General features: G+C 42.0%; 1 protein-coding gene across 1 annotated transcript in view; it reads right to left on the bottom strand.

Annotated features, from left to right (window-relative positions):
• The window catches only part of FAM184A (family with sequence similarity 184 member A), a 106,954-nt gene that overhangs the window by 16,731 nt on the left and 72,833 nt on the right, over nucleotides 1-17,390 (bottom strand). Inside the window, exons 10-12 of the mRNA XM_058680370.1 lie at nucleotides 13,553-13,765; nucleotides 10,641-10,794; nucleotides 167-294 (exon numbers count right to left, since the gene is read on the bottom strand). Of these exons, the coding sequence (XP_058536353.1) occupies nucleotides 167-294; nucleotides 10,641-10,794; nucleotides 13,553-13,765 (495 nt within the window). The remainder of the gene's footprint in view (nucleotides 1-166; nucleotides 295-10,640; nucleotides 10,795-13,552; nucleotides 13,766-17,390) is intronic.

Genomic DNA, 17,390 nt, shown 5'->3' with positions numbered 1-17,390 from the left:
GGCTGAACTCCGGCCGATGCGCTCATTTGGTGAGTGAACCATCGGATGGAAGATCTTCCTCTCTGTCTCTCCTCGTCTCTGTATATCTGACTTTCCAATAAAAATAAATAAATCTTAAAAAAAAAAAAAAGAAACGGTCACAGAAAGCCCCAGACATGCTAGTGACCTGTCGTCTGCCGATGTCTATGCTTCTCTCCAGCTCCATCTTAGCAGCTGCCAGTTCCTGATGATGATTATGCCGTAACAAGTCAATTGCAGCTGCATGTTGATGGTTTAGTTCTGAGCGTAAGGAAGCTGGAAAGCAAGGGGAAAAAAGCTTACAAATTGAAAAACTATCACTGATACTTAATCAATAAAACCAGCACAGACTATTATTTTAATATTAGGACACTTGTATATAGACCCATTGAATTATTTATGGATTATTAACAATGAATTTAAATATTACAGACTACTATATAGCTGCATGAATTTAGGCTCAACTAGCTTTGATGAGGATCTAAAAAAAATTTCAAACGCGCGAGTGATTCAAGTATTTCTACTCACAGTTTACAAATAAAGAACTAAGATGAAATTTTTTCTTAAAGATTTTTATTTGAAAAGCAAAGTTACAGACAGGAGACAGGCACTGTCACACACTCATACACACACACATACACAGAAAGAGAGAGAGAGAGATTTTCTATCCACTCATTCATTCCTCACTGGCCACCCATGCCAAAGCCAGGAACCAGGAGTTTCTCATCCAGGTCTGCCCTGTGGGTACAGTGGTCCAAATACTGGGCTGTCTTCTATTGCTTCCTCAGGTGTAATAGCAAGGAGTTGGAGCATCTTGGCCTTGAATCAGCAACCATATGAGATGTCTGCATTGTAGGTGATGCTTTACCCATTACACCACAATGCTCAGCCACGAACATCATTTTAAACTATTTCACTGATTAGAATAACAATTTTGGAAATGAATGGTATCATAATAAATATTTATGAGGCAACTTCCTACACAAGAAATCTAACAAAATAATCCCCAAAAGATGTGATGACAGCTGTAAACACTTTTAGTGACCTGAAATTTCTTTGAGTTTAGGATTAAGTCCTTCATACAACCTATTTTTTCTGAATGCCAGACAATATTTTATGGGAGATTATAACATGGCCTAGTTCTTACAGCTGCACATGCCACAGGGGAACGCAATATACCAAGAAATCAAGTGGGATACCAAGGAAGTACATTTCCTTGAGAAGCAAACTGGGAATATGATCAGAAAGGCACTGTTACAGTAACTGTCAAAAAGACTTAAATATCAACCAGTGGTTCTCCACATAGAGAAAAAGAAAAGTTTTCTGGAAGAAGGGGTAATATCTGTAAAAACAGAAAAAAACTCTGCCTGCCAATCCAAGTTTGGTAAGGCCACGGTGCAAATGGGGAGTCAGTGAGAAAATGGAATCCAGACTATGCCAGCTTTAGCATGAAGTATTTTTCAGTTTAGTCTAAGGTCTGTGTCTCTCAAACTGAGATCTGTGTGACAACATGCCTAAGGAATCTCGGAAAATATACGGGGGTATCTTCTGAAACTTAAACTTTATTCAAAGATTTGTGGAAAAGTCATTATTGTTGCTATTATTATTATTATGCTGATTTTGATTTATTTTCAGTTTTATTTGAAAGGCAAGAGATAGAGGTCTGCCTTCTGAAGATTCAGTCCTCACATGCCCACAGGGGCTGGCACTGGGCTGGGAAAGTCTAGAGCCCAGAATCCATTTTAGTCTTCCAAGTGGGTAGCAGGGATCTAATACTTGAGCCATCCCTTGCTTCCTTGCAGTGTGTACAACTGCAAGACACTGGAACACAAGTAGGTCAGACAGGGTTCGAACAAGGCCCTCTAATTAACAGGATATGGGCATTCCACGCAGTGTCTTAACTACTAACTCGAATACCCAAGTAAAAAGCAGAATACAAATTGAGATAAAAGTGAATACACCACAAATTATAATTTTTTTGAAAAGAAATTTAGAGGTAGGAAAAGAGAAGGAGAGTGAGAGCACTATCATACACTGGTTCATTTCCCCCAGAGTCCCAAAACAGCTGGTGATCAGCCAAAGTCCAAGCTGGTAGCCGGGAACATAATCCGATTCTTGGACTGCTTGGGTCTGCATTAGCAGGAAGCTGGAGCCAGGAGTTGGAGGTGATCACCAAACCCAAGCACTCTAATACAGCACACAAGCATCTAAACCAGTGATTTAAGCACTAGACCAAATGCCTAGCCCAGCTCTAAACTTCAAGACTCAAAGATGACCTTTCAAAGAAATATAGCTATCCAATTTAGGATCTTCTCCAAAGCTCTTGAGGACAGGAGCACCTGCTAGCTCAGGATCCTCTGGTATTAAAGACTTCTGTAGTGGCACTGAGGTAGGAAGTCATGAGTAATGACTAAAGGATTCTTATTTTAAAAATGCATTTTCATCTGAAATAATGACAAAGAAAGACAGATACAGACAACAAGTGAGATCTTGGGCCCGGCGGCGTGGCCTAGCGGCTAAAGTCCTCACCTTGAAAGCCCCAGGATCCCATATGTTCGTCAGTTCTAATCCCGGCAGCTCCACTTCCCATCCAGCTCCCTGCTTGTGGCCTGGCAAAGCAGTTGAGGATGACCCAAAGCTTTGGGACCCTGCACCCGCGTGGGAGACCCAGAAGAGGTTCCAGGCTCCCGGCTTCAGATCGGCACGCATTGGCCCGTTGCGGCTCACTTGGGAGTGAATCATCGGACGGAAGATCTTCCTCTCTGTCTCTCCTCCTCTCTGTATATGACTTTGTAATAAAATAAATAAATCTTAAAAAAAAAACACATACTGGCAAACCAGGGTGGGGGCGGGCTTGGTGGGGGTTAATGTGGGTCGCCCCGACTAGGCTGCAGCTCCCACTGGTTGATGTAAGGGCCGAACCAGACTGGACTGCAACACCCATTGGTTCCAGTGCAACTCGGGACTGAAAACAGAACCAACCCAGCAATTGCAACCACCAGCTGATCGGGGTGATGGACTGTGCCGGGCCCTGTGCTTGCTAGAACATACAAAAAACTAATCTGGGAATACCTCAAAGTATCTTTGGAGATCTCCCCAATCGAACTGCTGGACTCAGAACTCTAACCAAGAAAAGACAGAAGACAGAACGGGACAGTCATTCATCTCAGCTATATGTTGGCAGCAAATTATGGGGCAAACGGAGACTTTATGATGGACCATATCAATCAGTGGACGACCTCATTGAGCGAAACGGGCAGCAATTCATAACTAGAGAACTATTAACACCACTTGGGCACATATCTCAGAGCATGCCCCACATCCGGGACTTGGGGTGGGCGGGAAACCGGGTGGGGCTTCTCCCTCAATATCCCCCTTTACCTCAGATGCAGGATGGAAACAATATGGACATAATGGCATTGCCCACTTTCCTATCCCCCTGAACCTTTTTTTTCCTTTTTTCTTTTTTTTTCTTTTTCCTTTAACTGTAATTAACTATGTAAAGATTGTCAACAACAATACAATAATAAAACAAACAAACAAACAAAAAAAAAAACAAAAAAACAAGTGAGATCTTGCATCTGCTGGTTCACTCCCCCCGATGGTGGCAACAGTCAGGCTTGGCCCAGCCCGATGCTAGGAGCCTGGAACTCCATTTGTGTCTTCACATAGGTGGCAGGGGGAATGGAAAAGGGCAGGTGTGTAGAAGCAAGAGGAGACAGACTACAAGCAGGAAGAGAGCAAGATGTGCCAATAAGTCTGCTCCTTTTCCCTCCTGACAACTAGCCAGCCCCTCCTAACCCAGCCAGTATGCCCTGCTAGCCCTCTCCCATATACCCCTCTTGGAACATGTTTCTCTTGTGGTCATATCAGCAAACTGGGTTAAGACCAACCCTAATCCCAGGCCCTTTCCTAAATAAACCTGTCCTAGCAGGCAATGTGGCCTTTGGAAAGTGGGTTGTCCTGTGCAGGAATGCCCTTCCCCCTGGAGTCCAGCCCAGCAGACGACCCCTAAGCTGCAGTCTGAAGAACTGGCTACTGACTCTGCAGACAACTAAAGGTGCCTGGGCTCCTCTGTCCCCTCAAAAACCCAGGGGCCTGGTGAGACCGCTCCTGGATGTTGGGCAAACTTGTCGTTTTGACTCATTTATTGTTCTGTTCAAGTGTTCCTCAAATCACTCTTATTCTTCCGGTCTACAAGCTGATGGCTCCTTTCATCTCGTCCAAGATCTGTCACTCATCACTCATTCCCACACACCCTGTCATCCTCAACTCCCAATTCCCAATCTACCATCATCATCTATTTTACTAGCATTCCCTCTCTGACGCTGCTGTTTCGAGATCTTTCCCAAAGCACTCCCGAAAGACCTCTCCTTTCATTTCTGCTCTATCTTTGCTATTCCTGACATTTGTTCAAAATTATGGCTGAAAAGCACTTTTTTGCCATTACCCCCTCCCAGACTGACTTTATTTTTTTTTCCTATTTGGCCTCCTCCCTTAACCTTGGACAGATGTTTCCTCCTTACATCAGCAATACTCTTTACCTTGCTGGGTCTGCATGGCCCTGCCTCTCCTGTGTACCATACCCTTCCTGCCTCTACCCACGACTGGGCCGCTACCTCTGTTAACCTCACAATCATCCACATACAATGTGGGACTGTATTCTCTGAGAACTTTAACCTGCACAAATGGCCTTTCAGGGATTCCTCAACCAACTTGGCAAGTTATTTCTCTCACATTCCTAAAGACACTTTAGTGACAATAGTATAAAGATGGGTAGTAACTAGTTAAAATCATGTCCTTGGTGAAATGGGGGATTAAAAAAAAAAAGAGTCCCTTTGAAATGTATAAGATCTTGGGGTTGATGTGATAGTTCAACTGGCTAATCCTCAGCCAGCAAGCACTGGCATCTCACAGAGGTAATAGTTCATGTCCCAACTCCTCTATTTCCTATCCAGCTCCCTGCTTATGGCCTGGGAAAACAGTAGAGGATGAGCCAAAGCCTTGGGACCCTGCACCTGCAAGGGAGACCCAGAAGAAACTCCTGCCTTTTGGCTTTGGATTGGCTTATCTCTGTCTGTTGTGGGCATTGGAGAGTGAACCAGCAAATGGAAGATTTTTGTCTCTCCTCTCTGTAATCTGCCTTTTGGATAAAAATCAAAAATAAATAAATCTTAAAAAAAAAAAGAAATACATAAGACATTGTTTCTCCCATTTGCTCTTTGGAAAGGCAAAGCAATGAGTTCCTGATGTCTGCTTTTATCATAAGAATAACTTTTGGGCAGTTAGGTGGCCCCTTTTGGAATGTGAATCCCATTCCCCTGAATTTCCAATTCTAACAAAAAAATATCAAGTCTCTGAAAAAATGCAAAATGCTGGACCTGGTGCGGTGCCCGAGGGGCTCAAGTCCTCGCTTTGCACGTGTCAGGATCCCATATAAGCACTGGTTAGTGTCCTGGCAGCCCCACTTCCCATCCAGCTCCCTGCCTGTGGCCTGGGAAGGCAGTCGAGGACGGCCCAAAGCCTTGGGACCCTGCACCTGCGTGGGTGACCCAGTGGAAGCTCCTGGCTCCTGGCTATAGATCAATGCAGCTCCGGCCTTTGCAGTCATTTGGGGAGCGAATCATTGGACTAAGGATCTTCCTCTCGTCTCTGTATATCTGACTTTCAAATAAAGAAACAAAGAAAAATTAAAATGCAAAGTGTTTGTTTTCCCAAAAGCTTTTACCAGATCAAAGTGTCAATCTCTATTCCTTTGAGACATCAATTTTATGATGAGAAAGCAAGTTTATCATGAGAATGATGAGAAACTGACAAACACAGCCTTTTGATGGCTTTTTGTTTTGCACAAGATAAAACAGGACTAGGAGTCTGGCCCTTTGGGCTTAGTGTCCCCACCCCCTTGGTTGTTGGCTGCTGTTCTATCTTTTTCTTTCTCAAAATTGTACTTAAGAGATACCACTTTTCCACATTATCTGCTGCAACAGGAGGACACTGACTTGTCTGCATAAAAATGCTTTCCCATGAGACACAAACCAAGCTAGTCTTTGTTTTTTTTTTTTGCATTCAATTTCCTGTAAAAGTAGGAAAGGTTCAGTCACAGACCTCCCCAAGCACGCTCTTCCTTACTTTTGGGAGAACAGACCTCTTCATGGGGATATAGACACAACGTAAAACCATTCTCTCCCAAGGCCACACAATTCAAAGTTCACATTCTACAACAACCAGTGAATCCCTTCCAAAACTCTTACCTACCTACCCACTTTGCTTCACCTTCCCCAGTAGGTAACATGGATCCGCCTCCAGTACCTACACCACTTGAGCCTGCTGTCGAGGGAGAGGACTACAACAATACATACTCTTGCTCAGCATATAAAGTTAGACTAATGTCAAAGCTAAGTACTGATCATTGCCTCTCTCAAACACCCATTTGTTGTTTCTTGATTCTTCTGAAAATGGGCTATATTCAGAACCATTTTTTAAAGACTTATTTATTGGGCCCGGCGGCATGGCCTAGCGGCTAAAGTCCTAGCCTTGAATGCCCCAGGATCCCATATGGGCGCCGGTTCTAATCCCGACAGCTCCACTTCCCATCCACCTCCCTGCTTGTGGCCTGGGAAAGCAGTTGAGGACGGCCCAAGGCTTTGGGACCCTGCACCCGTGTGGGAGACCTGGAAGAGGTTCTGGGTTCCTGGCTTGCCGTTGCGGCTCACTTGGGAGTGAATCATCGGACGGAAGATCTTCCTCTCTGTCTCTCCTCCTCTCTGTATATCTGACTATAGTGAAATAAATAAATCTTAAAAAAAAAAAAGAAAAAAAAGACTTATTTATTTATTTTAAAATCAGAGTTGCACAGAGAAAGAGAGAGAGAGAGAGAGAGATTTCCCCTTTGCTGGTTCATTCTTAGAGCTGCGGTGGACTGGGGTAAGGCGAGGCTGAAGCCAGCAGCTGGAAGGCTCTTTGGGATCTCCCACTTGGTGGCAGGGGCCTGAGCACTTGGATCGCTATCCACTGCTTTTCCTGGGCTATTTGTAGGAGCTGGATCAGAAGTGGAGCAAAGTCTTGAATCGGAACCTTTATAGGATGCAGGCATTGCAGGAGGCAGGTTTACTTGCTGTGCCACACTGCTGACCCTCAGAAAACCTTTCCATAACTACCTTGTGAGGAGTGATTGGAACATCCCATCCTGGACCCTGAGCCACGTCCTGCCTCCCCTTTCCCATAGCTGGCAAAACCCCGCACTGCTCGCTGTTCAGGTTATCCGTCAATGAGATGTAACCTCATGGCCTCCTACCTGAGAATCCCACCCCACAATCTCTTGCAGCCCCTCCTCCTAATCCCATCTACTTACCTGTGGCTCAGATAATCTAAGTCACCAGTCCCTCGGGGCCTGCCCACAGCCCCTCCTCCCAACCAACTCCCCATGCCCCCAACACCTTCCAGGCCCACCTGCTTGTTATAAATGAGCCACCACGTGTGCCCTCTTCCCTTCTCCTTCCCCCTTTTCCTTTCCTTAATCCCCTTCCCTTTCTTTTTTGCCCCCCCCCCATCATCCATCTTGCTCCCTTCCCCTGCCCTGGCAGCCCCCATCCTGCCACCAGAAGATGTGTCCCTTCTATTTTTCTTCCCCCCCACCTCAGCTCCTATTACTACCCTGCTGGAATAAGGGATCTCCTGATATCTCATCGCATCTGGTTTTTTGGCATCTGGTTTTTTGGCTCGTGGTAAACGAATCATGAAAAGAGGACTTGGCTGCGTGAAATTAGCTGTGCGTTTCTCTGACAAATCTGCCAGAGACTGGGAGGAAATGAAATGCAGTTTTAATGCATGAAGAGGTTCACTTTGTAAGATGAAAATAGTTGTGAAGATTGGTTGTACAACAGTATGGTTCTATAGTGTATGATTGGGCCCAGCAAAGTACTCTTGTGGATAAAGTCTTTGTCTTGCACACACCGGTATCCTATATGGATGCTGGTTCTAATCCTGGCAGCTCCACTTCCCATCCAGCAACCTGCTTATAGTCTGGGAAAGCAGTTAAGGACGGCCCAAAGCCTTGGGACCCTGCACCCGTGTGGGAGAGTCGGAAGAAGCTCCAGGCTCTTGGCTTCAGGTCAGCACAGCTCTGGCCATTGCGGCCACTTTGGGAGTGAATCAATAGACGGAAGATCTTCCTCTCTGTCTCTCCTCCTCTCTGTATATCTGCCTTTCCAATAAAAATAAATGAATTTTTAACAAAAAATATATTTTTCTATCACTTTCTTTCTGTATATCTGTCTTCCCAGTAAAAACAAAATAAATCTTAAAACAAAAAAAAGGAGGGTAGTTCAAGCAATTCCCTTCTTTGCTGCCATGTGGATCACATTAACCCTTGGACTAAACTCTGCCTGTTTAGCTCACCAACTGCTTTTCATTCAAATAAAAGCAAATATCAAAGACAGCTTCACAAATGGACAATATTCAAGATCAAAACAACTCATAACTGCAATTATAATACAAAATACAAAGAGCTTTGACATTCTAATTACACAAAAGGGGACTCTGTGGTTTTCTACGGAAAAACGCTGTTTCTTTATGGACAACTCAGGCTGGTCCAAAGGGGTGCCAACTGATTAAGAGATGCCAGATTGTACAACTTCTTTCACCTCATGACTAATTGGCTAACCCTGTCCCTCGGCTCCTCCAGTCACCACTGGAAGATTTAAACTGGGAAGTCACATATTGAGCTATAAGTATTACAAACTTTACCCAGGCTGTAGTGTGCAGGACAGTGGATAGCAAGGGAGACCTGCAATAATCTGAGAACACCCAACCTGCCTGAAAGCCTATCTCAAGTCCAGGGGCAAACCTTATTGAGGCCATCCTCCCTAAGGCACCATCTCCCTACCCCAGGTTGCACATACCAGGAGTACTGGCAAGCAGGACAGCATCTAAACCCTGAGAAGCCTGACATCTCAATGAGTAACTTGCCATTTGTCAGGAAAGTCACATTTTGTCCCTCACCAGGTGGCCAGGAAAATCACTTTCAAGTGGGCAGCACAGGAACTGCCCAGCCATTTCCTAATTGTTTGAGAGACCACCAACAGGGAATGTTTTCTCCAAAGGTTCCTGCCCACACAAAGAAGAGTCAGGAAATGCTTAAAAACCCAGGACACTTCCTAAAACCTCACCTTCTCAAGGGGCACCCCATCTCCTGGATCCCTCCCAGGAGGTGCTTTCCCCTTTCTTCCTTTTTTCCTCACTTGCTCACTTTGCAAATAAAACTTCTCCGCCTGCAACCAATTTCTGGCTTCTTTTCTCCCCATTTTTAAAATTTCTATATTAAGTTCAGGAAGGAATCCACTGAGGAAAGTTAGATGGCTTTGCCAGTAACTTAATCCAGGTGAGAAAAGAAATGATCATGAATTAACTACGACAAAAGGAGCAAAAAAGAGAAAACAAATGACAAATATTCTAGATGAGGAACTAACTGAAAGGACGTGACACCGAAAGGAAAAAAACACAAATGCAACTCCTATTTTCTTGGTTTTGACAACTGAATAAACAGTGACACCATTAATTAAGGGAAGAGGTTTGGGAAGAAAAACGTATTTTAGACTATGAAAACACAGTGAGCCAACAGTGAGAAACATTAATATAAAAATACATAATTGTCCAACATGCTGGATGAAATTCAAGTCTAATGTACAAGAAAAGAGACTAAGTCTAGAAATACTATTTGGAGTCATCAGTGCATGTTTTTAAGCAATGGATGTGTACCCAATCAACCAAGTAAAAGTTGAAGACATGAAAAACAAAGCAGAAAGCTAATGGCTAAACAGTTCTGGGAAATAGAATTATTAAATAGAAATATTAAATAGACCTCTTACATAGTAGCAATATTTAGTAGATGGAAATACGTCTGGTAAATCAAATTAAAGACTAGAGGTCAGAAAAGCAGGCATACAATAAGAATGGCATGCTCTCATGGAAACCAGGAAGAGAAATGATCCAAGTTAAGAGAAAAGGGTGAAATGTTATGGACACAGCCAAGAAGATGAAAGTTGGTCAGACTCCTCGGGTTTGCAAGGTTGATGTTCAGTGGTGACTGATGCAAACAAAAGGATTCTGAACATTGATTTAAAAAAAATTCTCTCCGTAACTCTTTCACAATAGACACACAAGCAAGTGAATCAATACATGTTTTAAAATTTATATCCAAGCCAGCTTTAAAATTATGCAAATATCAAAGGAAAAACCAATCATGGCTTTGCTCACTAAACAAAACCCTGAAGTGGAAAATCCAGTACGATCATACCATATGAGGACACATGTTCTAAAGATCAGACAGGGATCAAGTCAACATAACATACTGACTTTTGCTCAGTTCCGGGGAGAAAGGAGGACATCACAAGTGGGCATGCTTACACAGAGAACACAGAAAGTAGAAGAAGATGTTTTCTATTTGCTTCACTCTCCTCCACCTTCCTTGCCTCTTTATCTGCCAGTTTCAATCATATATACCACATACTTTGATATTCATTTCAATGGTTCAAAATGTAAAAGTTGGTGCTTTTATGTTGAACCCTACACTGGAATACTGCACCATCGCAACGAGAGATATGATTATAGCCGTTTCTAGATACCAAGCATAGCCTTTCCTTCGTCCTCTAATTCAAACCGCAGAGTCTGCAGCTCCTGTTCCATTTCTATCCGGAAGCCCTCCATGGACTCTCTGTGTGCGTCTTTCAGTGACTGAAGCTCTGCAGAGTGCTTCTGTTGCAGGTGGTTTTCAAGAGCCTATAATGGGATAAACAGACAAGTTATGCTGGACCATAAAAAGGAAAGTGCAAACAAAAAAGAAAAGAATTATGGAAACTCAAATGCTGTTTGAGAGACACAAGGAGTGCAGTAGTCAGGGCCCTCATCACAGGGCTCTGCTCCCAATGCCAGTTCCCTGTAAATACACAACTTGGGAGGTAGTAGTTCAAGTAGCTGGGTCTCTGCTCCTCATGCCAGAGACCTGAAGTTGAGTTTCTGACCCTGCCCTGACTTCTGTGAGCATTTCAGAAGCGAACCTGCAGATGGGAGATCTCCGTCTGGCTGTCTCTCTGATAAGCTTAGTTAATTAACTCAATCACAAATAAATACAAAGTATTTTTGTACATTTTCTTTTTTTAAAGATTTATTGATTCATTTTTGTAGGAAAGGAAGACTTACAGATAGGCATATAGAGAGATCTTCTACCTGCTGGTTCACCTCCTAAGTGGATGTAACACTCGGAGCTGACCTGATCTGAAGCTAGAAGTCAGGAGCTTCTTCCAGGGCTCCCCCGTGGGTGCAGAGGCCCAAACAATTGGGCCATCCTCCACTGCTTTTCCAGGCCAGAGCAGGGAGCCAGATCAGAAGTGAAGTGGCCGGGACATGAACTGGCACCCATACAGGATATAGTACTGCAAGGCAAAGGATTAGCTTACTGAGCCACTGAGCCAGCCCCTGCACATTTTCAGGAAAATTAAATACAATACACTTTCACTGGAAAACAAATTAGTAGGACCACTTCAGTAGAATAAGTAAATCATCATGAAATCAATTTAGCTCAATATATTTTGTTTGAATTGAAACTTTGGACTCTTTTTTCATAGCAGTTTTCAAACCAAAGTTTTTTCTGAAGCTGCTAAATGGCATGGATTAGCTAAAATGACTGAATATTTCCTCTGTGTGCACAGATTTGCACTGAGGAACGGGCAGGAGGGTATTACCACTGAAAGAGCACCTGGGCATAAGGAGGGCTTTCCACCTTAACGGCCTGTCATGACGATGCTGATGTTTCTCCGTTTCTGTGTATGGGACCTATCATTTGTAAGGCTGACTGGTGGGATACATATCCTTTCAGGTTTTGTTTGTTTTGGAAGGTCTTTTTCTCACTTTAATTTATAAATGAGAACTTAGCTGGGGACCATATTATGGCCTGACAGTTTTTTTCCTTTAAGGACTTGGATGGTATTTCTCCATTCTCTCTTCCCCTGTAGCATTTCTAATGAGAATTCTGCTGTGACTCTAATAGAAAATTCTTTAAAGGTAATCTTTCATTTCTCCCACGCACATTTTGGGATTCTTACTTTGTGTTTTATGTTTGAAAGTTTGAATATAATGTGCTGTAGCGAGGCCCTTTCTGATCGTGCCTATTTGAGATTCTATGTGCTTCCTGTACTTGGACGTTTATCTTTGTCCAAATTAGAGAAATTTCTTATACTATTTTCAATATTTGAATAAACTTCCTAAGTCACTGTGCCTTTCTACTCCTTTTGGGATACCTAAGACATGCATTCTTTGATGATACCCCACAAATTTTGACCATTATTTTTTCTTTACCTTTTTTTTCTCCTGAGATTTCAAAAGCTTTTGTCTTCAAGCTAGGGAAGTCTTTCTTTTACCTCATAGTGAGTCTGTGGCTCAGGCTTCCATGGTTCTTTTTAAATGTGTGGCTCAGGAGCTCTGGCCAGGATTTGTGGGTGGCACAGAAGCCCAGGGTAACCCCAGATTATGCATGGTAACATTGCTCTGCAGTCAGGAGGAGAAAGGGCATGACAGCCCTGGGTGATGTGCTTGCTGCCCCCACCCTGTTCTGTGCCAAGGTGAAGGTCTCTCTGTCTGCACCTCTTATCCCTACTCACAGACACACATGAATTGCACAGAGAATTTATGTGCTCCACAGTCTGAACATGAAGCTCATGACGTCCATTCCCAGTTCAGTATTTGTCTCAAAGACCAAGGTCCTTAGCGGTTTCCTGGCTATCACAATGTCCCAGGAGTCCCAGTCACTGCTACAGGGGATCAACTCTACCCTGCAAGCTTCCCAATCAACGAGAGAGCCACCCCATCCCTGAGCCAGGCACCTTGGAGGGGAAGCAATATACCCCCATATGCACATTGATAAATGGGCACCCCGTCCCCACCCTAGCCTGCCTGCCTGGACTCAAAGTCAGGATGGACTGCAGATTTTTCTCTGACCAAATCCCTCAGAATTGTGGGCCACTGCAGTCTCCACTCTCCTTATTCTGGTGTCCTGCTTGGTACTGCCTGTCAGTACAGCCCTTGCTGTACACAGTCTTCCCTCTTTCTATAGACCTTTCATTGAAAACTTCTCTCCAACTATCTCCCAGGAATGTACATCCTCCTGTTTTTCTGGGTTTTTTTTACTGTGATCAAAATTAGCACATCTTTTCCCTATTGAGCCACCTTGGAATGTTTCAGTGTTTTGTACCAAAGTAAACATATTTTAGTCTCATGATCCCACAAAGCGTTTCTGAGTAACCTGTATAACAAACCAGACAATACACTAGTTTCATAAAGGACTTGTCAGTATTGATGGGGAACAGAATCCAAATGTTGAGCCTATTGTATTATAGTGTATAACGAGCATATAGGTTTTATTACTACAACATCTACAGGCAAATCAAACCCTGGAAAACACATTTAAATAAGAGTTCCTTTTGAGGCATACAATGAATTCCTATCAATTTGAGGTTGGATTGTTAGGTTACATTAAACTTACTCTTTGTTCCTTTTCCTTTTCTTCCTCCATCGTTTGAAACGCAAGGACATGTGCTTCTTTCAAGGATTTATGTCTTTGCTGATGTTGTTCCTCCAATTCTTCAAGCTCTTGTGTAAGCCGTTGTCGTTCCTGTGTAAACTGGGCCTGCAGTTGCTGCAAAGAAGTCTGGGACTGGGAAAGCTGTATTTCCAGATTCTGTTTCAGCAAGGAAATCTACGCCACAGAATGGTACACAGTGAAGAATAAATACAAAGCATAATTCATATACTGAACATCAAGGAAAAACACCATCTCAAACAGACTGACTCTAATGAAATATCTGTGAAAACTTTCCACTTAACATGTTATATAAGCTAGGACGATTTTAAGTTCTATTTTCAGTAACTATTCTAAAATTAGTTTTGGTATATTATTCATAGACTGTCCAAAAAATTACCCATTCTGCATTCAGAAATACAATGAGCATCCCTGTTGCATTACAATACGAAGTTATAGTACAAAATAAATGCAGAAGACAAGAGACATCATATTATATTCATTTTGAAGGTAGTATGAAAAGGTAAACTGCTTACTTATGAGATAGTAAAACACATTTCAAATTAAACACAAATAAAATAAGATTGTGGGCTGTGCCACTAACTTATTAATATCACTGCACCACCAGCCTATGGTAAGAACTAAGTATGTTACTAGAGTGGACACTGGAATGTAGCAGATGTACAATAAATGTTAGCTAAGATTATTTGATTATTCAAAAACTACTGTTTAAAAATTGGTCAGTTTCTAATCCTTAAAATACTTTTACTAACTTTGAGTTAATTCAAAAGACCTTTTTTCAAAAATCACAAACACTTCACAATTTTTTATTTAATGCTTGTAATAACACTAAATGCTTTTCTTTCACTATGAAAAACAGACCTGTCACTCCATTTAAAAATATACACTATCAATCTAAATTTGCCTACAGTGTTTCTGTTTGCTTAATATACTTGGTTTAAACCTTAATATAAAATGTGGATGTTCGTATATACATTTGATGATATAATTTAATTTGATCTATTTCTATCCTCATCTACAGTATATTATAACTTGAAACTATGCAAACCAACCATACTCTAAAAGAAGTTAAGAGAATCTTAGAGGAACCAGGAAAAGTGCTACAAAATATTTGATAAGCAACTTAAGATACTCTGTATGCTTACACACAAGCAAAACAGTTTCTATGGTCACAAAGCCAATGCAAGAAGAAACTTCAAAGTTAGAGATTTTATAAATGGCAAAAAAAAATTTCCTTTTTATCTGTGAGAAGCAGACCAAGACTGTCTTACATCTCATAAGGAAAGGTAGCTGAGAAAGAAAACAAAACAAAAAAGTAAGGAATCACCAGAAATACAAAATAAAGATTCCTCATTGAAGGCAGGAAATGTTAGAAACAAACAGGTGTCTCCCCTTACAGCAGGAGCAAATGGTCACAGGTTCTAGTGAGCCTAGAGTGGACCACTGGCTTAGAGAAGGGTTTTAGACAAGCTATAAATCAGGATCAGTTGTACAGTAATCATTATGAAAACAACCAAGCATGTATCTTTGTGGAAATAGTCAAATCCTAGTGAGAAATGACAGAACTGACATAGATATTCAGGTCAATCTGTTTCAATGCATTTCCAAAACAGCGACTCAATCTGTGCAAAGTTTTTGAATTCTACTAACACATTTCTACACAACAGTTCTTCTACAAGTCTGGAGCCAAGGAAAATATAAAGTTGTGGCTCCTCACAACAGAACTGCCAAACTGTTGGAGAGAAACAGACTCTGCAAATGTGAAAATTCCTCAAGAATGTCAGAGATACAGCTAAGGTTACGCTTGCTGAATAAGACAAATGAACCATATGGCTTCTCACCTGTTATTCAAGGAGAATCAGGACAAAATAAATATTAACCATAGCACAGTCAAAAAAGGTAAAACATGAAAATGTATCAGACAATAAAACAAGCTGTAGACACCAATGTGGTAGGACAATTTTTCCCCAGCAGCCAGTTCTTGAAACTGAGAAAGCACCTACCCACTATCTTCTCAAGCTCAACCCTAGTCCCAACTTTGGCGTGAGACTGATCATGGCTTGGTTATTTCTAGTGATAATCTGTGAGATTATATATACAAAAACTGCAGGAAGCAGTGTGTTAATGTTAGCAATTCTGATATCATACTCTCACAAGTACCACTTGCTTCTAAATGGGGACAAAGTTCTACTTAACCTTCTGCTCCCAGTGCTGTCTACCTAGGAAGGATCTGCATTTGCCCAGAAAGAACGTGCCTGCCTTTCCACTAGCATCAGAGCACCACCTGTGCTGGCAGTGACCTTGGATGCTATCCTCTGCGTGAGCACTGGGTGAGTTCACAACACGAACGTGTCTTATATCCTGCACCACCTTTTCAAAAGTTCACAGCAAGAGTTCTCCCATGTGTTAATCTGACTTAATTAACTAACTTTTAATTAACTATTTAACGATGAAGTGTGTGAAGAAATAAAACATTTAAAATGAACTACATTCAACAGTAACAAAACGGTTATGTATTCAAAATGTAAACAGTTTTCAACTTCTCCAGCTTAAAATAGTGCACTTAAATATTTTGCATTATAATATACTTTACCTTGAAAGAACCTCAAAAATAGTATTTTCCAGCCTAGAATAAGATTAATCTTTGTATCTATACTCAAGAAAAGAATATAAACTACATCCATTAAAAATTACCATGCAACGTAGCGTTCAAATACACTTAAAATAGTTTTTATTCTTAACTTTAAAAACACACCAGCATAATACTAAGGTTTTCTAATATATTTGGATTCATGCTCAAGACAGTAACATAAATTGTATGCAGAAAGCCTTAATCATGCAGTGCAGCATCAAAATTCACTTATTTTTATGCATAAGTTAGTAGAATTGGCAATAAACAATCAGCCTTTATTCAGCGTGAGAATTGTAGTTCACTTTAAAAGAGAAATAATGAGCAAAGCAACGTAAAATGAATAACTGAGTATATGTCTTATGGACACAGATATTATATTCAAATCATAGAGTGCATGGCAGGTCCCATATATTGGTGACAACTGTTAATGTTTCTTATTTTATTCATTATAAATAAAAAAAGAAATCTGCTCTTATAGAAGAAATTTTCATTTACAAACGTGTCTTCCTGTGACTCTCGGCCTGCCTCCGCCTCTGCGAGTCAGTCTCTCCTGCTCTGCCTCTGCCCACATGTTGCTCCTTCCCCAGTCTGCGTTCACGTCTGTGTATCTCTGTCTACATCTATCTGTAACTGTTTCCATTCGTGTCTGTGCGTGTTCCTGCTCATCCACCTCAGTGTTTATCAATCTGTCTTACGATTTCTGGACTCTGCAGATTCCTCTCCCTCTCTCATTCTCTTTTCTCTGTCACCTCATCTGTCTCTTGGGTCAGTCGACCCTCTCTGTCTCTCGTGGTTGGTGTGTCTGTTTTTTGTTCTCTGCCTGTCCATCTGGTTATTTCTGCCCTTGTCTGCCTCAGTGTGTGTGTCGATGTCTAACTCTACCCCCATTATTCTCTAACTCTCACTTTGTCTCTCCGTGTCCGTATTTCAGTCTTGCTCTCCCAGTTGTGGCTTGTTCTCTGTTTCTTCGTTTGCTTCTCCCGTCTGTGCGTCCCAGGCTGTCTCTGGCTGGCTGTCACCTCTCCACCTGACGGTCTCTTCGCCTGCTAGTCTCTGGGTCTTCCTCACTTCCTTTCAGTCTGAATGTCTGTCTCTGTAGTCTCTGACTCAGTCTCTCTTCCTCTGTCTTGCTCTACCTGCTTATCTCTT

The sequence above is a fragment of the Ochotona princeps genome, chromosome 1 (genome assembly GCF_030435755.1).
Source record: "Ochotona princeps isolate mOchPri1 chromosome 1, mOchPri1.hap1, whole genome shotgun sequence".
NCBI lineage: Eukaryota > Metazoa > Chordata > Mammalia > Lagomorpha > Ochotonidae > Ochotona > Ochotona princeps.
The sequence above is the reverse complement of the archived record's forward strand: the minus strand, read 5'-3'. Positions and strand labels throughout refer to the sequence as shown.